This window comes from Apteryx mantelli, chromosome 3 (assembly GCF_036417845.1).
Source record: "Apteryx mantelli isolate bAptMan1 chromosome 3, bAptMan1.hap1, whole genome shotgun sequence".
In the NCBI taxonomy this organism is placed as follows: Eukaryota; Metazoa; Chordata; class Aves; order Apterygiformes; family Apterygidae; genus Apteryx; species Apteryx mantelli.
This window is the reverse complement of record NC_089980.1, coordinates 9,487,529-9,511,439: the sequence shown is the minus strand read 5'-3', so window position 1 is coordinate 9,511,439 and position 23,911 is coordinate 9,487,529. Positions and strand designations below refer to the sequence as shown.

Below are 23,911 nucleotides of genomic sequence, written 5' to 3'. Positions count from 1 at the left end.
CATGGACACACTGGCTGCCTGTGCTGGAAACCACTGTACCCACCACACATCAGATTTGGGCTGGGAGGAAGACCAGTAGCAGCTGGATGTGGTCCAGACATGTGAGGGAGGAAGACAGCAGCAGTCAAGTGCTGGACCCAGTTTTACGCAGTGTTTTAAAACCACAACACTAAGACCCAGCTGTAAAAGTTATACAGCCTGGCTCCAAGAGCTGGCTGGAGACAGGAGGGTCTCTGCGTCCCCTCCAGCTCATCCAGGGGTTTGGGACAGTGGCTCAAGGAAGCCGTCTGAGCAGAAGGTTACCCAAGGGGGATGCTGTCATACCGGAGTTCGGATAAAACCTGGATAGAGCCAATAGACACCACTGACTTCTGTTCAGGATGAGGAACAAAAAGCCTCTGCTCAGAGATGGGAAGAACCAGCTCTGCTCATCCCACCCATGCAGACTGGAGGAGCCCCTGGGCATTAGTGAGCAGCAGAGCCAAGTGCACACACAGCTGAGCCATCGGAGACTGCCAAAACTGTCCAAGCCATGAGATGAGGGAGCTCTCACGGCACCCCAAGAGCAAAGGCGGCTCCTGCTCAGTCCAGCTGGAAACCTTTACAACAGTGTATTCCCACTGCAATTTCACGGGTGAAGCCAGGCTGAGCAGCACTGCTGCTAATGGAAGTAAAATGACTGTTTCTCTTCCCTGAGTGACAGCCACCAGAAAAAATACTCACACAACCCCCACCGCCAAGCTCCATTCCTAGTGACACCACTGGGCCAGCTACCGCCCCGCACAGCCAGTGCCAAGCAGCTCTCCCGAATGTGCATGCTGGCAAGCACCTGCTCCCTGCATGTGTGTGTGACACAAACCACCCCTGGCTGGGAGAAAAAAGAAACCCTCGGCACATGTTTCCAGCCTAAACTCATTGCAACTGTGGCTTCAGAAAGCTTTTCTGAAAAGTTGCAGCCTGATCAGATGAACCCAGTGTGAAACCCTGCACGCTTGAAAACACCCAGTGGAGTTCACTCAAGGGATATTTAATTGAAATGCAAAAGCCTCCGGTCGAGGTAGCTGATGAAAGTTAAGGGAATTGTGTAGCTGGCCAACAAAGGGAAGCGGCACTCATCCCTGTGGGTTCCCAGGGTGTAATTCCCTCACGCCATGGAGCAAAACATCTGCAAAGAGGGGACAGACACCAGCAGAAGCCCCCAGGACGGAGAGGAGGAGGCTCAGCTCACGTCCTGGCTCCAAGAGCATGCTGATGGCAGGGGTCTGGCAGCAGTGACACAGAATCCTTCATGTGCCGAGGTCTCCCCGCCTCAACCTTCATCTCATTTATTTAAGGAGGTAACTAGCACCTTCCCATGAAAACTCCTGTACAGCAGCTCACACTAACAGCTGCATCACCAGCCTGAATTTCTGCCACGCATATGTCCATTTACCCTTTGGCCCTGGGACATCCCCAGGACTCTGCCACTGCAGCCTCCTCCAAAAGCTGCGGCAGGCCAAGCACACGCAGAGCATTTTAGTGCAATGAATTAAATCAGCACAGCCACATCCAGGAGAGATTTTGTCAGCAAGCATGTAAAGCTAGTTACTGCCACCTGAAGCTCCTTGGAGCAAGTTTGCAATCACGTCAGCTTGCAGTGGCAGCCACATTTCAGAGCCCCAGGCACTGCGTCTCAGCACTGCCTGCCAAGGCTGGGCGTATGCTGGCTCAAGGGGAACATTGTGTCTGGGTGGATGCTCCAACCAGTGCCATGCTTGGCTCTCCAGAGCGTGAAGGATGCAGCACCCGCCAGCAGGGGCGGCAGCACCATGTGGCAGGCCAACCCACAGCCTGGGCTCCATTTCAGGGCAGCCCTGCAGGAATCGAGGAAGAAGGCAGTGGCACCAAAGGGTGCCAGGGATGCCGGACCAGGATGGGGATGCAGGGATGGAGTCATCCTCAGTGTCACGGAGACGGCCAGGCAAAAGGCAACACACTTAGCAGACTGCAGAGCTATGGGGCTGCTGGGCTGTGCAGCCATGGAGGCACAGCCACAGGGTAGCTATGCAGTGGCTCGCTCAGGGCTGGCTCCAGCAGCCCACCCCATGGGACTGCCATGAAGCGACTGCACGAGCCAGCAAGGCCAGGCAGCACATCTTCCACCCTGCCTGATGGGCCTCATCGCCCATATCTTGAAGCAATCCAGAAATCATTGTCTGCTTGTCCAACAACATTGCTGGGGAATGCAGCCTAGACAGCGAGGCCTTCAGCTGCTGTGCAGCCCCAGGTCCTGGCTGCAGCCCTCCAGGGCCCCAAGGGAGACCAGTGCTGCCTCAGCAGGCTGCTGCTGCTCCGGGCACACTCAGCACCCAGGCACCTCCCCACTGAGCTAAAACAGCTTGGGGCAGGAGAAAGCAAGGGAACAGGAAAGGATCCATTTTCCTTTTTACCCAGAAGAGCCTAGATTACTGACCTCTTGAGACATAGCAGCTGATGCAAGGCCATGAGTAATCCTAAAGCTGCCTGCAAGCAAATGAGGAATTAAAGGCATGTGAACAGGAACTGGCAGAGGCAGAGGTAAGGTTAAGGCTTGCTGGCTTGGAAAGCAAGCGCAGCAAGCGCAGCACTGCAAGGGGCTGCTGCAGCTCATGGCCCAGCCCCGCTCTCCAGCCAGCCCACGGGAGTGTTATTCTGCAGACTCGCTTCCAGGGACACTGCAGCAAAGCCGGCCTTGGCTTGGCCAGACGCTCTGCATCCAAAACAGCAAAAGATCAGAGGAGCTACAACTCATCCACAGTGCTCAGGGCAGCAAAACCCAAAGCATCCAAAGTGTGGGCTTCCTCCCCAAAGGAAGGAAGCACATCCTCTTCCCCTTCTCCTCTGCCAGTAAGAGGCCTCACACCTGCCCCAACTGTGGAGGGGGACAGCTGGCTTGCTAGACCCAAATGACCCAGACACACAGGAGGAGCTAGCTGCAAACCCTGGCACAGCCAGCTCCTCTGAGGAGCTCTTGCAGCAGAGGACATGGCTGGCTGGCCTCTGCTCTGTGCTGCTGGAGGCACTTCGCCCAGCACAGATGGACAGCTAGTGGCAGGGCAAGCGATGGGAGGTGGCAGTCAGGTCCATTCCTCAATTTGACATGCAAGACTGGTGGGACACAAAGTGACTCGATACCCTGCAGGAGCCACACTCCAACCAGGAGCTCCATCCCATGCCCCAAACCCAACGAGCACTCCATCAAGAGGAAAAAAATAAAATAAAATCAACGCCTTGACCTCACTGGTTTTACTCTCAACGTGGAGATGACCTCAAACACTCCCACAGCCGAGCAGGAGCGCTCACAGCTGCCCCAGTTCCCTCCACAGAGACAGCACTCCCTGAAGAAATGCTCAACTTGCCCAGCACCAGGGTGGGAGCTGCATGTATTTACACCCCCAGCTCCACACCTAACTGGACAGAGAGCTTGCTAACAAACTGCGAAACATTTTTTTCCTGTCCCTACACTTTAACAGCCAGCAAACACCCCATGCTCCTGAGGAAGGTGCTGCTTTATCCCACCACAGCACCCACGTGGGGACCCAGATCATCCCTGGCTCCCTAAACTTCCAGGGCCCTTTGTAGCACCCAAGGGGCCCTGGGCACCTTGCAGCACCCATACAGGGCACTTTCCTGAGGAGAGGAGGCCAGAGACAAGGCTGGGAGAGAGATGGGAGGCCTGGCCCCTCCAGCAGCAGAAGGTAGGCCAGGAAGGCACCAGCATGGGTGCCCCAGCACGGGTACCCCAGCAGCAGCACCCACCTTGGACCAGCTCCTCCCAAGGCACTCAGTGGGTAGAGGCCAAGTCTGGCCCCAGGCTGCAACCCTTCAGCCTCATACAGACAGAGCAGGATTAAGAGACACTTTCACCACTTTCCACCAAGCAAACACTTTTGGCTGTATCAGCTCATTAACGAACCTCAGCAAAGTGAGGTGGCAACAAAAGCTTTCTACCAGCTGGGTATCCATTGCTGATGATTCACCCTCCTGCCACATCCCCACCACTATCTTCCTGCTGCTGCCACTGTCTTTGCTCAGACCATTGGGGAAAGAAAGCCTCTACAACCAACCCATAAGCAACACAGGCTATTCCTCTTCCAAAGAAAGGTTTGGCTGAGCTGACACACCCTGGATTTGTATCACTCTGCAGCGCTGACTCCCAGCTCCTTAGGCCAGTACAAGGCAAGGAGAACACATGCAGAGCATTGCTTTGAAGCTGCCTGCATATCCCTCAGGAGCTCGCTGAGCTCCTGCTAACCCCAAGCGAAACCAGCAACCCAAACCATGTCCAGGAAGATCACCTGGCTCCTTGCAAGCAGCCTTTGAAGGAGAAGAGCATCAAAACTCAGCAGAGGGGACCAAGGAGCTCACACTCAGGTCCCATGTCCCAAAGGAGCACAACATGGGATGGACTTGGGCAGCCTCAAGCACAGGACGCACATCCCCACCTTCCTCTCCCTGCAGGAGATGAGGAAGGCATTGAGCCATGGCAAGAGCCTGGCATCCATAGGCAGCTTTTCAGAAAGGAGCATGAGCCGTGCTCCATCCCAAGGCCAGGAAAAAGACAGTCCTGGCCAGGTTTCAATAACATATTCCTGCATATAAGGACAAAACACTATCAAACACATCTTGTCTTAAGGAGCAATTTATTAAACATCATTGCCCACGGGCCGCAATCACCTCTGTTACCACAGCCTTCAGACCTGGGGAACGGCTTCAATACTGGGGCTTTGCTTTTATCTGTCAGCAGGAGCAGAGCGTGGCTGATCTGAGGTTCGAGTCACAGTTCATTTTTGCAGGGTTGTGTGGCACCCAGTCCCCTCCCCATCCATGACCATCACCAGAGCACGCAGGGGGCTACAGAGCAAGGGGCGCAGGCAAGCGTCCCTGCGAGGCTATCGGTGAGCACGGGGCCCCATACAGACCTCCCATTCATGGTTCGAGCAGGCCATGTGTTTCCTGGCACAGCTCATTACAAACATGCTCCTATAAATGTGGATTTTTGGCATACCAGAATGGGGAACACCACCCGGGTCAGCTTTTCCTCTCCTCCTGGATGCAAACACAGAGCCAGCACACTCGTTTGCGCCAGATGAAGCCGTAGAAGAAAGCAAGAAAAGCCACAAATGCTTAATAACACAAGCAATCCCCCTGCCCGGTGGGTCAGTCACCGCCGCTCGGAGCGCGCCTGCTTCGCGCACAGCCTCTCCCGCCGCTTTGCAGACACTGCGGAAATGACAGCCGAGCCAAACGCCCACGGAGATTTGCATCTCCAAATGATTTCCAGCCAGCGCATTCCTCCATGTGAGGGGTCCCAGCTGAGAAAGCCTTGCAGAGTTGCAATAAACCGCTCTCTCCCGCCGGGCCAGATGGAAACGGTTTGAGGCAGGCGAGGAGCTCTGAGCACAGCAGGTTTGATCTGCTTGAGCCCAACATCTGGAAATTCTTTGGGTGCTCATCATGTTGGCCTTTTAAAACTGCGTTGTGTCCAATGCTAGTCAAAGCAGAAACAAAAACTCACTCCATGCCCAGGAAAAAAAAAAGTCATTCCCATTTGAGTCCCCAGCACAACTGGCTGGATGCAAAACACTTCCAAGAGAAGCACCCAGATAGACAACCCTTCCAGGTGGGATTTACTGATCCAGGAGAGAAGGAAGCCTGGATAAAAGCAGGCCCAGAGGCATCCCATCCTCTAACAGGCAGGGGCGTCTGCTCAGCTCATGGCACTTGGCTGCTTAGCCCAGGTCCCAGATGGGAATTGCAGGGCTGGTCCAGCCTTTGGCCACCTCCATCCCTGAGTGCGGGGGCAAGATCAAGCCTGTACCAGACCCTTCCACTGTGAGATGTTGGGGACCCTGGCAGAGCAGATGCAAGCTTGGAAATGTCTCAGCTGCCAGCATGACGGCAACAGATAGTCCCTCTGCAAAGGGATCGAAGCCACACGGCACCTCTCTGCACCAGCCTCCGCGCAGAGGGGGGCTTTTAAACACAGGCTCTGAGTGACTGCTGAGAAGCCAACGCAGCCCTTCAAACCAAGATTCAGGGGGGAAAAAAAAGGCCACAACCAGTTAGCGCAATTGCCATTAGCCTCCCCCAAAGTATTCAGAGAGGCTGCAAGCTGCGGGGGATTTTCTCCCCTGTCGTCAGCAACCCTCCCTGTCTCCCCCTGCGCTTCGAGGCCCAGGGCCCATGCTTGGGAAGAGCCATGCCAAATTTCTGAGCAGTTATTGCAAGAAACCAGAACAAAGCTGCCAGGGTCTGAGGACCATAAATCAATCGCTGGAGCCAACGGGGAGGCCAGGCTCAGAGCAGCACGGCAGGGAGCAGGCAGCCGTGGAAAGAGCTCACTGCCACACGCGGCAGGGAGGTGCTGCAGCCTGCCTTGGGCACAACCCCAGCCCCAAAGCAGGCAGGAGACATGTGCTGCAGCAGAAAAATCTCAGAATATCCCAGGAAAAGTCTCAGCATGAGGACAGAAGGTTCAAGGAGCCCCACCAGCTACCAGCACGCACTGGGACAGCCAGGCCACCCCGGCATTGAGCTTGCAGGCAGAGACCCTGCTTTCCACTGTGCACGCAGCCAGGGGGCGGGAAATGGGAAGAGCTACCTCAAAGTGCCGTGAAATCCTCCACAGCTGAGCAGGAGAACAAGGTCCAGGACACTACCCACTGCAGCTGGCTTGCAGCTGCTCCAGCAAAGGGCAAGAGCAGCCACAAGGGCACTATCCTGCACCCACCAAGGGAGGGAAACATCGCAGGAGGTTTCTCCCACCTTCCTTGTTCCTGAGCAGAGCTGCAACCAGCCAATACCCCCACTGCAAGCTCACTCAGGCTGGTGGGACAGCAAAGCATTAGTAGGCAAACTCCTAATTAAACTAATTTATTCACAGTGGTCTCATCTGGTCAGGATGCAGCAGTACCTGGGAATGTTAATTGCTGCTGTGGAGCAGGGAGGCTTAACTGGTGATGGATTATTTTACAGGTCAGACTCTCACAAAGTGGTAGACACTGGCCACCATGCAGGGCAGCCTGCCTCCACAGCAGGAGGTTTGCCGGTGGTCTCAGGAGCTTGGGGGATATGCCTGTGTGGAGCCACCAGCCCCACTATCCCCCAACATCTCAGCACCTTGTTTGAGCACAGTGGGAATCTGGACAAAGACAGGGAACTCCCAGCAACTCTTTGGTGGCTCTGCCAGCCAGCGGGGGCTGCTGAACCAGAACAACTGGCCTTGGCCCCACCGCTGTCTGTCCTGAGAGCTGGCCTGGGACCACGAGCGGGGAGAGGGCAGTGTTAGCCGTGAGAAACATAAATGCTTCGGGGCAGGAAGGGAGGACTCAGCTCCCTGCACCTACTGGTCCTGAGAGCCGGCTCTCCCAGGCTGCACAGAGCCCTCGAGCGACCCTGTGGCTTCCCTGGATTTAGAACTGATGCCCGCTGCTGCCAGCACCTGGTGTGTCGGAGGGGCAGCTCACCCAGAGGTAGGGCTCTCCAGCTGCCATGGCAAGGGTGTTTTGCTTTTCTCCTGCAGGAATCAGGGTCTGCGCCTCTGGGCATCACACTAAGGCTCACCACCACCTCCTCACATCCGTGGGGTGAAGGCTGAAACAGCTTCTGGCATGCCAAGCCCAGCTGAAGGGGATCCCTCCAGAACAGCATGCAGAGCCCTGACCAGGATTCATGTTTTCCCTTTTCCAGTTGAAATGTCACTCTGGGAGACAATGGGAAAAACTGGACCCAGCCCTACAAAGCTGCCTGGTGCTTCCCTCCAGCAAACGGGAGCCCCTGTCGGCCCAGGGGACAGGCTGCAAGGACAAAAGCGGGATGTGGGGAGGGGGCCGGAGTGAAGGAAGCAGCACGGGCAGAGGAAGTGCCTGCACGAGGCCTCCGAGGCAAGGCAGCTGCGCCAGCATCGCGCTGGCAGAGGAGACAACGTTCCTGCTTGGAGCCAGTCCTGTGCTGGCTCCTCTGCTCCCAGAAGCAGGACAGGGCTGGGTACTGTGTGCTCCTGCCTGCCAGCCCTCCTGGATCTCCCGGGCCCGTTTGCTGGAGAATCAGGCAGATGCAGCACTAAAGCTGTTTGGGTGAGCTGTTCCCCTACATGGTGCCACCAAACCTGCCTGGAAGGAGTAAAACTCCCTGGTATGACAGAGCAGAGACAGCAGTGGCTCACTGTGGGGAGAAAAGGTGCAAATACAAGCTCACATCTGCACCAACTCAAGCACCCCCATCCAGCACACATGCCCCCTCCCAGTTTTGCCATCGGATGTTGGTTTACGTGATCTACAGGAACTTCACAGCCCACCCACAGGGATGCCTCCAGCCCTAGGAAGGATGTAGGGAGCTGCAAATCAGGGCACAGCTGCACTCCCGAGCCTCGTGTGTGTGAGGAAGCAGATGGAGAGGTTATTTATCTCCCAAGCCCCGCGCTGGAATAAATATTTTAAACCTCGCTCCAAGTCATGGAGGCATATTTACAGCTAAGTTTCACGGAGTCATCTGCCTCTAAAGGCTCAGATGAACTTGCCAGGAAGATCCAGCTGGCTGAGCTCTCCAGACAGCATGTAGGAGAAATGGCCCACCCAGTGCCAGCGTCCAGAAGGTGACACCAGCAGATTGAGCCACGCATCCCCACACGCAGCCGCCTCTGTGGGGCTGCATCCAGCCCCTCTCCTTTCCTGCAAGCAAGGTTGCAGCATGGAGGCCAGTGGATGCGACCCACGTGGGGCAATCCTGCAGCCTTGCTCCCTGCGGAGCAAGGCCAGAGCCGCAGCCCAGCACCCTGGCTGTGGCATGGGTCCAGCTCAAGGTGAGCCAGTCTCCAGAACATCCTGCTTCACCACTTGGGTTGCTGCAGGTTCGACCTGTTTGCTCCCCTCCCATAGAAGGGAAGAAGCTGCCAGGAAAGGCGCTCCTGACACATTGCACCCCAACTTTTCCTAGCAGCCACCACAGCCCTGCAAGCGAAAAAGTCACCCCATGCATCCAGCAGCACCAGGGACAAGCAGAGCAGCTGAAAGGGACCCCAAATGGGCCCAGCTCCACTGGCTGCATTGGTCCCTCTCCTATTTGTATGAGCTCCACACTGCCGGGTTTTGACCTCTGGCTGAATATGGAAATTGCTTCCCAGAGACTCTCCGCTTGGTCAGTATCATCCCTCGCAAGTGTTTCGGGGATGCTCGTCAATACAGACTGCTGTGCCTTGCAGACCTGTTTCCACCGAGTGTCGCTGTGCCCTCCTCCTGGCTAAAAAGCATGACACACAGCTCCCCACAGCTATCTTGGACTGCTCCCTATGGGACTGCAGCTTTTATCCCGCTCCTTTCCTTTCCATCACTGGGAAGCTGCAGGCCAGCCCTGTTTCACCATCACCACTTCTTGATACACGGGGCTCAGACAGGGCAGAAAAAAAAAATTAAAAAAATCCTTGTTTATTTTCATTACAGCTCTTTATGAATCTATATTAAAAGCCGCAAAAATAGGAAAGTGGACAGAGAAGCTAATATTTCCTGCGCTCATGCAATATTAATTAAAAGGCAGCTTTGCTATGAAGCATTGCTACATTACCTCTCATCTAAAAATGGAGAAAAGGCATTGAGTGGGAGGAATATGCAAGTGGGGCACTCTCTGAAGTACTTTTACCAATCGATAACCAGACAGAACGTTTGCTACAGCCAGGTCTAATGCAAAGTGACAAATTAAAAAAAAGCCCAGGTATAATGGACTCGCAGAAATAGAAACTCATATTAACCAAATCTCCTTGAAAAACAAGTGCTTCTCTCCAGAGCAGCAGCACAGCTGATTCCCAATGCATCCAGAAAGAAAATGATTCTCACCAGACAGTCACGAATCCAACAGTGGGAAGAGCACTGGGACATCCTATGCAGCCAAACACCAGCAAAGCACAAAAACCCCAGGAACGGACACCCACCAGCCTGCTCCCACAGCGTAAGATGCTGCACCAAGGTATCTGCAGGTGCCTGGCTTTTCACCATGGCTGCACAGCAAGGCTCAGACTAAAATAAACTGGATTGCTCCATCAGATCCACAGCACTTCTGTCTGCACAGGACCCATGCAGGAGAACATCTCCAGCTGACAAGAGGCAGAGCCACAGTGACACAGTGTGATGCCAAATGGTGCCCACCCCGATGTCCCTGTCCCTGGGCATTTATTTCCTTCCCAAAGCATTAACCGTTCAGGCTGATGGTTTCCGTTCCAGGCCATGTGGCTTTGTTTTTCTCCATGGATGAGTGAAAGAAGTCGCATCCAAAAAGTCTCCATGATTTTCCAGAGCCACCTCAGCAGCCCAGCTCCAGCCCCACTCCAGTTTCTCAGCACTCTTTATGAACTAAGGGCCTGGCTCAGGAAGCCAAGAGTGACCTTGGAAGATGGGATGAGGAAGCCAAAGTGACCCATGGCAGAAAGCAGTGCTCTGTGCCAGGGAACAGGAACATCTGGAAAGGCGACACACAGCCCAGAGGGATGGGAACCAAGAAAAACACCAAGTGACTCGCAGGAAGTTCTGTTTTCTTTGGTCCAAGCTGATTCGGACAATCCTTCAGCTGCTGGGGAGGCTTTTGCAATGGACCTCTCTTCAAGGGAGTCGGAGAGGCACCCAAACGATCCATCCTCAGAAGCATGAATTGCTCCTCATGCCTGCAAACAGCGCAGGAGAGCCAGACATGCTGCTGCCACTCCCCGCGCAGCACCCAACAGGGCCGTCTGTTTTTATCATCTCCGATCTTGTCCTTGTTGGGGAAAAACAAGGAACGTAACCTTTCCTCCCTCCACGGGCACCCAACCCTGCCAGGGGAAGATCTTCAAGCAGCCCTGTGCTGCGCCAGCAATGGGCCTCACCAGCAGAGCCGCACGCTGCACTGACAGCAACGCAGGCACTTGCAAGCCAGAGCTTGTCCTGCCTTTAACCATTTGGAAAGTCGCTGTATGTTCTGCAATCAAAGGGCTTCTTTGTGCTCCTAAAGAGGCCAATGAGCAACCTTAATGGGGAAAAGCATTTACGGCCAGTCTTAGGTAATAGCCAGACCCTAGAACCCCAATAGCAGGACAAACCTCATCTCCAGCAGCAGGACACGAGAGATGCAGCTGCGAAGCTGCTACCTGGGAGATACTCTGCAAACAGTGTCTGGCATTTGCACCAAGGCTTCGATTCAGGTGTCCAGAACACCCTCAGGGACCCTACACACACCCCAGTCCACAAATGCCAAACTTCTGCTCCGTTCAAATCAGGTCTTAATCTGCCAGGCCACCAGTATCCCACAGTTGAGCTTTATCTCACATGAGGAATTATGGGTTAAAAACAGCCACGGTGCCTCCTCAGGCACGCAAGTTATGTGCACCTGCAGCACAAGGGGACCGGGAGTTCATGGATCCTTGTACACAGGGATGTTTTGCCCTGGCAAGACCCAGATGGACTTTTCCTAGGCATTGATCCTGGCTAGTTTTCATTTCTGCTCTCCAGGGTACCTGGACACCTCAGCATCCATCTGTTTGCTATCAACAGGAATGTTTTAAGCAGCAGCCTGGGCCCTGCTTGCACTTTTAAAGGATTTAAACGAATTTTCAAGCCGAGTCCTCGCAGAACAACTTCACAGAGGGCCAAAAGCAGGGAAGGGAGGGATGGATTTTGGAAAGCAGACCAAATCAAAGGAGCAGCCCCAGGCAGTAACAGTGTACAGAGAGCAGTGAAAGCACCTACCCTCCAACATTCCCGATGTGCTCCAAGACGAGCAGGCTCGGAAAGGCCCAGGTTGGCCAGCACACCACATCCCAGGCACACAGACCAGGCTTTCAGATGTTTGCAAGTCACTCCGAAGACCCCCTCGACCATTTTCCCTGCCCGGACAGCGCATATCAGTTACCTCTCAAAGGGGAGGAAAGCAGTCCGCTCTGTGCACAGACAGAAACTGCTTCCCTGGAAAAAGGCTAGACTTAGTTTAAGACTAGGAGTACTGTACGGCTCCGGCCTTTTAAGCTCAGGAAAAACATTTTTGTATTAAATTAAAAGAAAAAAAAAAAAAAAAAAGCTGGCACACGGAGTGAGGGCCGAAGCCGGAGCAGCAGTCAATGAAAAGCACATGCGCTGCAGACTGGGCTGCCAACACAAATTGATGCTTCGAAACAAAGACCACTTGTGTTTGGCTTGAAGATCTTCCCCAGTTACTCAGAGAGGGCTGCACGGATTAAAAGGAGACACAGGTAACTACACGAGAACAGCTCCTGGCTGCCAAGGATTTCCTCAGAAGAAAGGAACAACCTGACACTGAGACCTTACCCCGGCAGGGTGGCACAGCTTCGTCCTCACCGCACTGCTGTGCACCAAAGCAAGTGGAGCTGGCAAGAAACAAGGGACAGTCTGGCCCTTTATCCAGTTGTTAGGGGACACCAGTTGTCTGGTTGAAACCGGACAGCAATAGCGATGACTCCTATCACAACGCAAGCTCGAGGTGCTGGCACCGTGGGACTTGAGCCACAAGAGGTGATGGGATGCTGCTCCCTCATATTGCACCCAACGGTAAGTGGTCCCAGGATCCGACAGCCCAGGCAGCAGGCAAGGGAGAGGAGAGATGAACAGAGAGCTGAGACCTCACCAACTCAACCAGCATTGCTGGTCCCGGCAGGGTCCAGACCACATCACCCAGAATTAAAAGGCTTTCTGCTTGCTTTCTGAAACAGTGGTTCAGCAGCTTTGACATTAGGAAGTGAGCAAACATCTCCTAAAGGGACCACCTCAGGGTGTCCCACCTTGCTTGCACTCCCTCTGACCAACCTCCCTAAAGGCAAGAGATGCGCAACGTATCTGAGCTGCCAAAAGCTTGCAGGGATGTCAGGAACAAATCAGGAACCACACCGCAGAGCCTCCAGACTGTGACACAGCTCAGGAAAAAGCCCCTGCTCTTGCAGGCAGCCATGCGAAGAGCCAGAAAACCCGCAGCCCACGAGCTCTCCCTGGCAGGTCTCTCCCATAGCACAAATCCTCCTGTGCCCAGCAGCGGGACTGCTTTTTCCAGGCAAGACAGCACACAAGGCATGCCACACTCGCAGCAGAGTGCTTTATCCCCACTGCAGAAGATAACATCTGCTTTTCCAACAGATTTATGGCATTTACAAGCAGCTCATGGATGCCACCCATCCAACATCCCTCAGGCAAGGAGCAGGACATGGGACCAGGCCACCCAGAGCGGCACCTTTGCCATGCTGAAAAGCATGCTGATGTCCAAGAACCAACACATTACCAATAGTCATTTCTTCTGCCATTGCTTTTCTTCATTACCCTCTTTTTCTTCTTTTTTTGTCTAAGACAAGTTGATTTCTTATAAAGGTACAAGACACTACCCTGGTCCTTCTCCCAGCTTTGGCCTTCACTGCTAGGTGCTGCCCTGCCGAAAGCATTCACATCCAGGCCTGGGTAAGTGGATCAGTACTGTTGCCTCTTCTGTGTATGTGGCAAAAACTAGGGGTGCTATTTGGGCTACACCTGGAAAAATCCAGTTTGCAGCTTTTGCAACGTCCCAAACCCACTGCCAGAAGCCTGTGCAACTAAAACCCTTGCAAAGGAGCGATGCTCCTGTGCATATTTCAAGCATCTCATCAGCCTCATCGCCCTCCATAGAGCTGCCTACAAGCCCACCACTGCCACTCATGTCAGTAGGACAAGGCCTGTTCCCTCTGGGGCTGGACAATCGCACGTCCTCCGATCCCAGGGGAATTTCTCTGTGAACACCACAGCAGCAACTGCACTCACAAAGAGCACGTTTGTACCTGAGACCGTCCGCTGCTAAATGAGCATTTGTTCCCAGTTCCCAAATATCGAAAGCAGTGGAAACACCCACTGCTAACGTGAAATATTTTGCATTCCAGGCCTGAGAGCTACGCTTGAAAATGTTCAGAGAGGAAAGAGTGTTTATTCACTGGAGAGAGGTGTAGGTCCAGCTATTTACTTAGGCCCACGTGTACTTGCTGGAAGACAGCTTTGATCTTTGCAGCTCAAATAGCAGATGAATTGCAAGGAAGGGAAGAAAAATATTAGTGTAAAGTTCCTCTAGTAAATACCTGTACTGAGGCCTTGTGGTCTTGAGACCTTTTTGAAGTGCCTTATCACTTGCAGCCAGACTGGCCCCTGCATTTTTGCCTACGGCCCCAAAGACAGGCTCTTCTCTTCCATCTCCTTTCCTACCTTCTTCCCATCCTTCCTCTTGGGCTCCACAGCCTTTCCAGAAAGAACCACCTGCCCTCCCAGGACACGCAGGCCTACCCATTGGGATAACATGGCCCAGCCTTTGGTCAAATGAATGAAGCGAGACACACTCAAGCAAGTGAACAACACACAGCAGCACAGTCCCGGCCCTCACCTCCCCAGAGCAAGAGGGTTTCAGTGGACTGGGAGGAAGCACGTTCCCATCAGCGAGAGAGTTCGCCACTCAAGGCGCAACTAAATACGGGTGCTTGCTGCAGTTTAAATATCAACCCATCTGCTTTTAGAAGATGTTCTCGTTCTGGATCAACGAAGACATCGGAGGCCATCCTTAAAGAAGGGCAAACATGACCTCTCTCCCCCTGGTGCCAGTCCTCAATGGTCCAGGAGATGGTGGACCCACTGTACAGACACAAAGTAGCAAGTGTCTCTGCCTACCACCACGACCACAGAGTCCCCATGCCCTCACAGCACCTGCCACACCGGGGCTGCAACCTGCCCCAAGCACTGTCAAGTACCAAGGGGGGCCCTGTGGTTCACGGCAAAAGAACAGGGCTGGCTTGTAACCACTTTGTCCCAAAACGGACCAGAAATGTGCTAAGCAGCACAGCTCTTCAGCCACCAAAGGGACGCTTGCTCAGATCGATTATCTTAATACTTTTCCTGGCTGCAGAGAACTCCAAGCTGTCGGAAAACAGATGTTAGCTTCAGCTCGAAGAGCAAAAGTCACTCAAGTTGCAGTGCTGGAAGTTTATTTCAGACCCTTTAAAACCAAGAGAAACTCCCATTTCCTATCTGATCACGCACATTTTTCTCCTTTAGGAATGGCCTTGCTGATGAGCGCAGGGAAAGCACTGCCACACGGAAATGTACAGCTCAACACAGGACGCAGAGGCACTTTCAGAGCAAAACAGACCCTTGGGTTTTCTTGGCTTTAAAGAAGAGTTGATTCAGCAAATACTTCCTCCGCTAGCATTTTGACCGCACGCTCCAGCAGAAGGCAGTGCACATCTCGCACACTGCAGTGTCATCGCCAGAGAGATCACAGCTCTGCTGAGCAACGGAAATGGAGGCATGGGGACCAGCAGCCCAGCCACAAAGCGCTCCGGGAACTCATACGTGGCAATGAAGGGTCACAAAAAGGATTTAAGCCACACACACACGGTGTTTCCCACAGCATGGGAGGTCTTTCCCCAGCCCCCTCTCCAAACAGCCTCCCCAGGCCAAAGGGAAGCATCCCCCACAACCTGTACAACTTGCTGTGAGCCAGAAAAACCAAGGTATCAAACTACATTTCAGCCACATTGGGCACTAAAACCTCTGGCATGGGAGGTTTTTTTGTAGTGGCCCCGAGACAGCTGGTGGCATGTTCTTTACAACGCTGTTGAACACCTCCATTGGCGCACAGACCGCCACAGCAGCTCCACGCTGGGCCACACTGCTCCAAACCAAGCCAAGCTCAGGCTACCCTTTCGGAAATGGCCTTCCCAGCATCCTGCCAAGGCAATCAGCAATTACGGTGCTAATTCCCCAAACGAGAGCTGCGTTTTGCATGCATCAGCTGTGAACAGGACATTGCTTCCAGTCCAGCAGAAAGGTCCGGCCGCAGCTCCAGACACGCGAAGGGCAACACTAGAGTTGTAAATACCTCTCCGTCAGCAAGACGGCATCCACTCCTTTTTCCCCAGAGGCTGAACTTTAAGATTGCTCTTGATTTTGTAGCAAAGCATGCAATGGTGCCGAACGATGCAGAAGAGCCCATGAGCGGACTCCAGCAACGTGCAAAACCCCTTTTGAAGGGGGACGGGGAAGCGGCGCAGGGGAACACAAGACCCTTCAAAGCCCAACCCGCCACCAGCGACTGGGCTGGAAACCAGCTTGCAGGGTCCCGCTCATCTCCCATCCCCGCCACGCAGGCTGGGCAGGCCACACCGCCTTTTGGCCCATGGGGCGGGCAAGGCGGGACGGCTCCAAGGTGAGGACGGGAGCCGAAATGCCTCCTTTGCCCTGGGCCTCGTAGGGCCAGACTAGCCCCAGGGTGAGTGCAGCGGCACCCATGGCAGGCGAGGGAAACAAGGGGGGAAGCAGGAGCGAGCAGCGCCGCGGGAGAGAGATTCAGACCCAGCGGCTCGAGTTCGCTCTGCACCAGCAACCCCACCGCGCTGAAAAGCAGATGGCCGGGAACGGCAGCCGGCTGAGCCCAAGCCCCCCAGGTCCGCACGGCGGCACCGGGGGGCTCGGACCCTGCCAACTGGGGCCCGGGAGGAGACGGGGTACCTGGATGCTCTCGGCCTGCGACGAAACCCTCGGGGGAGCGGAGCAGCGGCAGCCAACCCTGCGCCCACAGATTTTTTTTTTTTTTTCCAGAGTTACCTGCTCGTGTTTCACCCGAAGACCTACTGCCGCGCACCCGCGACCTCCCCGGGGGCGGCGGCGGGGCCGGGGGGCGGCTGCCGGGACGGGGCCGGGGCTGCGGGGGGGAACCCGCTGCGGCCGCTCCCGAAGCGGCTGCCTCCGTCCCGCCAGACGCCGCCCGGCGGCACCCGCTCGCCTCGAAACTCATTGAAAAATAGAAATTTAGAAATAAGGGAGCGGGGCGGAGGGGGGGAAGGCGCCGCCGCGCAGGGTGGGCGAGGGACGGAGGAGGCGGCGACGGCGCAGCCCCGAGGGGAGCCGCGGAGCCCCCCTCCGCCGCCACCGCCCCGCACTCACCGAGCACCAGGAGCGCCCAGAGCGCCGCCATCCTCCGCTCCGCTACCGCGCCGGTCAGCGCGCGCCCCGGCCACCGCCCGTGGCCATGCCGCCGCCGCCGCCGCCGCCGCCGCCGGGAGGGGCTTCCGGGGGGCGGGGCGGCCGCCGGAAGCGGGGCGGGGGGGCCCGGGCCGCGGCGGCGCCCCCCGGCCTCGGGGCGGTCCCGGCGGAGGCGCCGCGCGCGCGCGCGCGCGCCCGGAGCTCTGCGCCCCCTCGCCGGGGCCGGGCACGCGGCGCCGGGTGCGCGCCGCTGCCCTCGTCCCCGCAGGAGGCCCCCGGAGCCCGCCCGGCTCCCGCGGGGTCGGCGAGGGGGCGAGCACCGCCATTTGCCCTTCTGCCAGCGGTGGGCAAGCTCTCCTCCACCTGCAGCGTGCCCACCTTGTCACCCCGGCGCTCCTCACCTTGGCCTCCAGCCCGGCCCCCAGGGCAGCAGGCACCACGTGCTCCCCCTCTGCTTCTCCACCCTTCCGAAACCTGGGGTGGAGCGGAGCAAGCCCACACCATGAGAGCCCACCGCAGCCCTGGGCCATGGGCTCTGGCGCATGCCATCAGCTTTCCCATCTCTGTTTCTTAATCCTCACCCAAGAGCCTCCAAAATGCCACCTGCTTTTGGTCCCACCTGGAAGACTTGCCATGGGATCTCAGCATCCCTGTGAGCACCCTTGGACTGATCACAGAGGATGCTGAAGCCTTGACTTGGCCTGGAGTAGGCCTGCTGCCCTGCATGGTGATGCCCACTCAGACCTGCATCAGGAGCCCCCACCGCCAGCACCTCCAATGGGCCTGGGAGCCCCAGGAGCTACGCAAGAGCTGGGGGGAAAGACTCCCCAAGCAGGGCGTGCTGCTGCGTAACCACAGACCAGCCTGCTCTCGTAGGGAAACCACCACTTCCTGCCACCAAAAGCCGTTCGGGTTGTGGCTGGGGACCGAGCAGCCTCAGAGGAAGCGGCATCCTACTCAACCAGCTCAAGAAAGCAAGCTTGACTTCCACCTACCCTGCTTGCAGGCTCAGGGCTGGTAACCAAGCAGCTGGCAAGAAGGTAAGAAGAAGGATGTCTCTGTCCCACACATGCTGGCACAAGCCGTCTTTGCTCTCCCACCAACGCTTGAGCCACCCAGTCCAGCCCCACACAAGGGAATTGCTTTTCCTTCCTCAGGAGGGACATGAGCTGAGTGCTGCTGATCTGGAGATCACCACTTGTATCTTAGGAAGGCTTTCACAGAATCACAGAATGGTTGAGGTTGGAAGAGACCTCTGGAGATCATCTAGTCCAACCCCCACCTCCCTGCTCAAGCAGGGCCACCTACAGCATGTTGCCCAGGACTGTGTCCAGATGGCTTTTGGACATCTCCAAGGATGGAGACTCCACAACCTCTCTGGGCAACTTGCTCCAGTGCTCTGTCACCCTCACAGTAAAAAACGTTTTTCCCTAGATTCAGACAGAACTATCTGTGTTTCTGTTTGTGCCTGTTGCCTCTTGTCCTGTTGCTGGGCACCACTGAGAACAGTCTGGCCCCATCCTCTTTACACCTTCCCTTCAGATACTCATACACATTGATAAGACCCCTCCTCGGTCTTCCCTTCTCCAGGCTGAACAGTCACAGCTCTCTCAGCCTTTCCTCATATGAGAGAGGCTCCAGTCCCTGCGCTGGACTCACTCCAGTCACTCCATGTCTCTCTTGTATTGGGGAGCCCAGAACTGGGCACAGCACTCCCGCGGTGCCCTCAACCAGGGCTGAGCAGAGGCCAAGGATCACCTCCCTCTGCCTGCTGGCCATGCTCTTCCTAATGCAGCCCAGCACACCATTGGCCTCCTTTGCCACAAGAGCACACTGCTGCCTCGTGGGGAACTTGTTGTCCACCAGGACTGCCAGGTCCTTCTCTGCAGGGCTGCCCTCCAGCACGTCAGCCCCCAACCTGTACTGGTGCATGGGGTTATTTCTCCCCAGGTGCAGGACTCTGCACTTCTCATTGTTGAACTTCATGAGGTTCCTCTCTGCCCATCTCTCCAGGCTGTTCAGGTCCCTCTGAAGTGCATCAGCCACTGCTCTGTTCTGGATCATCAGCAACCTTGCTGAGGGTGCACTCTTTCCCTTTATCTAGGTCACTGATGAATAAGTTGAACAAGACTGGACCCAGTTTTGACCCCTGAGCAGGTTCCTGCATGCAGTGAAGGGGCCAATTTTTGCACAGGGGGAAACCGAGGCTGGAATGGACCCTATCCGACAGAAGACCACCTTACCTGCATAGGAACATGGCCACAGATCTGTGTAGCAGCAACAGAAGCAGCCTGGGCAGCAAGGCAGGGGCTGTGCCCAGCGGAACCCGAGGCAATAATCTGGGCAAACACCAGAGCTCTCCTCTGCTTAGCCACAGCTTTGCGACCTGGAGCATCTCAAGGAGGGAGAGGACAACACAGCACTCTCCCCAGCCTAGCCTGACTCCCCCCCCATCCCCAAAGCCAGGGATCTGCAGCCACAGTGGTTTATTTGCCAGGTTTATTTGCTGTTGGCACTGCCAGCTTCCCCCAGGAAAGTGCAAAAGTATTCATGGATGTGAAACTCAGTGAGCGATGCACAACGCAACACACAGCGGTGCTGCTGCTGGTGGGACCTGCCCCTCTCAGCACGCAGCAGCTCTGCAAACAGCACCCATAACTGCTGGACAAAGGCCGCCGGCATCTTTGTCGTGGCTGAGGCATGGTCAGCAACAGCCAACAGTCCAAAGAGAACCACCCTGGCAGGAAACCTGTGGCATCCACAACACCTCACTTGTGGCCAGCCCTTTCCCCCTTCAAGTTCTGCTGTCCCTGGAGCAACGTTTCAGTGGCTCTGTCTCAGACAGGCAGTCAATCTCTCAGGTGCAGGCATTTGCCTTCTCGATGCCATCAGCCCATGGCTGCCAGCCACAAGCCCCACTTGTATGCCTGGCATGGTTCTGCAACCCCAGCTCAGAGCTAGAAAAAGCTCTGGCCAGGCCAGCACATTGCCCCAGCCCACGCCATTATCACCCCAGGTTTCCCCCTGGCTGGACTTGCACAGGGCAGAGCGCGACCCCATCCTGCCATCTCCCGGTCTGCCATTCTGTGGGTGAACAGTGGGTCAGGATGTGCAATCGTCTCCTTCAGGTCAGAACTGCCATCTATATCAGGTCCAGTCATGGGATGGTTTGTGGTCAAGGAGGGGCCTCACTCCACCCGACGGATGAACCAGATCTCATTGCGGCGCTGAGGGATGCTGGGATTCTCATAAGTAGCCACGATGTAGGTCTCCCGGAGCACGGTGTCTGTGGAGCCCAGGAGCTCCCAGAAGAGACTGATCTCTCGCAGGATCGTCTCTTCAGTGGTCATCCCATAGAAAACCCTGCAGCAAAGGGAGCAACATCAGCAACACCGCTACCAGCACATCCCCTTTCCCACAGCCAGGGCTCCCAGCCCTCTGCCCTGGGTGCAGGCCAGCCACTGGTGAGTAAACCAGAGGAGCCACAGAGCAAGTTCATACACTTCTGCAGAGCTGCCGAAACACCACTGGTGCCGGGGTCACCTGGTTATCACCCGGAGCGGTGCCCTCTCAGTGATGTGGATTTCAGGGTCCGTGGGGATAGGGGGGTCTTGCTGGAACACTGCCGGGAGGTAAAAGGCAGTTAGGACCTCGTGTGCCAGCTTGGTCCCCTCCTTGGTCAGGTGGATTTCGTTGAGCACTGGGACCGTCATGCCCAGATAGCAACCTGGAGGGAGGCAGTGGGCACAGTGAGACAGCTCAGTTGGTGGTGGCACCCTTCCTCCCCGCTCCAGATGGACCGTGGCGGGGCCCTGCTCTGTGTGGCCTGCCGCCCCCCCTCTTCCCCCACCAGCCTGCACACACCTATAGAGTTCTCCTTGCAGATGTAGCGCATGAGCTTCATGAAGCTCATGGAGATGCTCTGCTCATACATGGGCTCCCCCTTGGTGACACAGGCCCACTTCCCAGCTGGGTACTGCCGCTCCTCGTAGGCTGCTTCCTCGCCCTGAAATAGGCCACAGTGAAAGCCAAGTCAGGGTTAAGCATGCTGGCAATGCTGCAGCACTCAGGTGGCAAAGCCAACGCTGGCAGGCAGGGGTGGGGTGGGGAGGGACAGGACCCTGCCGAAGCAGGACTCCTTGCTAGCCAGTGACTGGCAGCAGAGGCCATGCAGGGCAAGTGGAGGTGATGTCAGGCACAGCCCAGACAAGGGCACTTCAACATCACTGGGTGAAAGGCTGCAAAAGAACCAGCACAGATGGGGCACAGGGAGGCTTGGACAAGGAATGTAACACATCCTCAGCAGGGAGCCCAGGACTTTCTGCTCCTTTCCAGGTGCTGTCCTGTCTACATGCAAGGATGTTCCTAATTCCAGGCACACAAATGCCTCCAGGAATTTTGACTGGATTCACAGGCACAGTGCCCTTTCCCTGGAGCACTGTGTGCGTGGAGGATAACAAGCAAAAAGCCTCACGCCCAAGAGAAGGGAAGGTCCAGCTACAGCACCCAGAAGGGCTGTGAAGGCTGGAATGCATGTCCTCTCAGATCCTTCTGCCACAGCAAGAAGTGACATGAGGAAGAAGAGTCAGGGAGCAAAGCACAGAGCTTTGCGGGATGGGTCAGAATCCCTATTTCCAGGGCAGATTTTTCTGGACAAACCCAACAAAGAAAGTGTGGGGGATGACATACAGATGGATCTGCTCCTAGTTCAGCTCATCACACAGTCATAACCACAGGTACTGTGAAGGGGTGCAAAGATGTGGCCAGCTCCTACCCTCCTGGCCTCAGCTCGTTCTTCTGTCAGATTAGTGATCACGCAACTCAGCCTTGTTCTCCAAGAGCTCACAGCTCCTGTCTGAACTTCAGGGCTCCACAGCTCTGCTGGCGTGCGTTAAGTAAGCCAGGAACTCACGACCAGCCTCAGCACTGAGCGCAGCCTTCCTACACCCTGACCCAAATCAGGTGTCTGCTCAGAAAGCCAAACCAAAGGCAAATGGAAGGTATTTGGGCTGCTCCAGTTTATCAGTGGGGTGCCAGGAAGGACAGTGCCACAAGACAGTGCAGGCCAGCTAGCATTCAGCCTCTAAATGGGCCATATCTGCTACTGCCCTGCCAAGCAGAGCAGAGCAATAGCATTTGCCAGGCAAGTAAACTGCCAGTCCCTCCAGATGATTTTCAGTTCTCATCTGCCACATCCGAGAATAAACCTATCAACCCAGTAAAGCCTGGTGTCTGGTCCTCTTACAGCCTGACCCTTATATTAGCCACCACCACTCTAGAACACCAGACCGGGCAAAAAAAACGAGTGAAGGTACTTCACATAGACCCAGGAGCAACAGTCCTTTCTAACATGGGACCCTCAGCACTGGGCTCAGCAAGGCTCTGTAGGTAGCATAATAATTCAGCAGCCTCCAAGAGGATGAGGGCTTGTGGCATGGACACAAGGCTCAGGAGGAGCAGCCAAACCCTACCCACCTGCCTGAGCCTGGGGACCATGTCCAGAAGGGTCCTAGCTTGTGAGCCCCCTCAGCACTAATGCTGGGGGGTGGCTCCCAGCTCCTCACCCAGCCCTGGAATCAAGCTTCATGAATCCTCCTCTGACACAGAGAGTGTGCCAATGGCAGCAGAAGACCTGCAGACCCCCCAGATTTTGGGGACCCCAACCCTCCCTGGGATTGGCACATGTAGAGAAGAGCCCAGGCAAGGTAAGTCCCTGGGACCCAGAAGAACAGGAAGGGTGGTAGAGCCTCAGTTCAGTTCTGTAGAGCCCACACACTCAGACGTGTTTCACAGGCAGGAGCGCTGGACTTCAGCCCAGGAGAAGCTGGTTGAGCGCTCCTCACCCAGAACAACTGACAGATGTCTTCTTGGTAGCAAGCCCAGCCAAGCCTGCAGAGACAGAGGAACCAGTCTGACAAGCGCTTCCTCGCTGTTTATCTGAAAGCTCAGAAACACCTCGCGTGAGAGATGAGAGGAGGTGTGCAACTTGGCTGGCTAGGAGACCTTCAGGCAGAAGCCAGCAGGTTTGGATCGGCAGTCAGGACAAACAGTAACGAATGCTCCGGTCTGCTATCCAGGGCCACGTGGGTGCCCTGCGGAGCACCCTTCCCTTGAGGCAGCCGAGCTCTCCAGCTCCACGCAAGCCACATAGCCAGCGCAAACACCAGCCTGGCGAGGCTCTGAGCAACACAGCGAGGAGCTGTGCGAGGCAGGGCGCGGGCTCTAAAATGAAAATTGCCTTTTGTCACCCGCTTAGATTTGCTCGCCCCAGCAAAGGGCAGGGCGGGAAAGGAGGCAGCTGGGAGTCAGAAGAGCGTGGAAGGCAGCAAGGCCAAGTCTCTTTTAAAACAAAATCTGGGCACTTGCGTGGGCAGCAGCGAGGGAGGAGGCTGCCACACCAAGCCCGAGGTGCAGTCCCCGCCAGGAAGGGCCCCCCCGCAGCAGCTGCCCCGGGAGCGCGAGCAGGCAGCAGCGGGCCTCACCTCGTCCTGCCGTGCCAGGGCGGCGTAGGGCACCGGCTCGCGCAGCCGGCCGCGCCGGGTCATCTGGGCGATGGGGCCCGCCATGTCTGCAAGGCAAGGCGCAGGGGGAGGTGAGGCTGGAGAGGGCCCCGCCGCCCCCTCGGCCGCCCCTGCCCGCCGCTCACCTCGGGGCAGGCTCACCCGGTGCGCGCTGGCCACGGCCTCCCAGTGGGCGAACAGCTGGGCCCGCGCCCCCTCCCCCTCCTCATCGCCTTCCTCCTCCGCCGCCGCCTCCTCGTCCTCCTCTTCGCCCAGGCCGCCCAGCTCCTCCAGCGTGATGCGCGCCATGGCCCGCCGTGCCGTCACCGCTGACGTCACGGCGGCCGCCCCGGCCCCGCGCGCTCCCGCGCCGCCGCGAGCCCGCCCCCGCCGGTCGCGCGCGTTCTGCCCCGGAGGCGCGCGCGCGCGCCCCAG

The 23,911-nt window shown here is 56.3% G+C and overlaps 2 protein-coding genes across 2 annotated transcripts in view; both read right to left on the bottom strand.

The window, feature by feature from the left end:
* The window catches only part of PTK7 (protein tyrosine kinase 7 (inactive)), a 33,887-nt gene extending 16,837 nt beyond the window's left edge, over positions 1 to 17,050 (bottom strand). The window contains exon 1 of the mRNA XM_067292684.1: positions 16,938 to 17,050. Coding sequence (XP_067148785.1) covers positions 16,938 to 16,968 — 31 coding nt within the window. The 5' untranslated portion in view covers positions 16,969 to 17,050. The remainder of the gene's footprint in view (positions 1 to 16,937) is intronic.
* Positions 17,051 to 19,458: 2,408 nt separating this feature from the next.
* Positions 19,459 to 23,785, bottom strand: LOC106494142 (heme-binding protein 1-like). Its single transcript, XM_067294651.1, has 5 exons — positions 23,623 to 23,785; positions 23,459 to 23,544; positions 20,841 to 20,982; positions 20,520 to 20,703; positions 19,459 to 20,339 (listed from the first exon to the last, which is right to left on the bottom strand). The coding sequence occupies exons 1-5, from the start codon at positions 23,783 to 23,785 to the stop codon at positions 20,165 to 20,167; spliced, it is 750 nt and encodes a 249-aa protein (XP_067150752.1). The 3' UTR covers positions 19,459 to 20,164.
* Between the last annotated feature and the right edge of the window lie 126 nt (positions 23,786 to 23,911).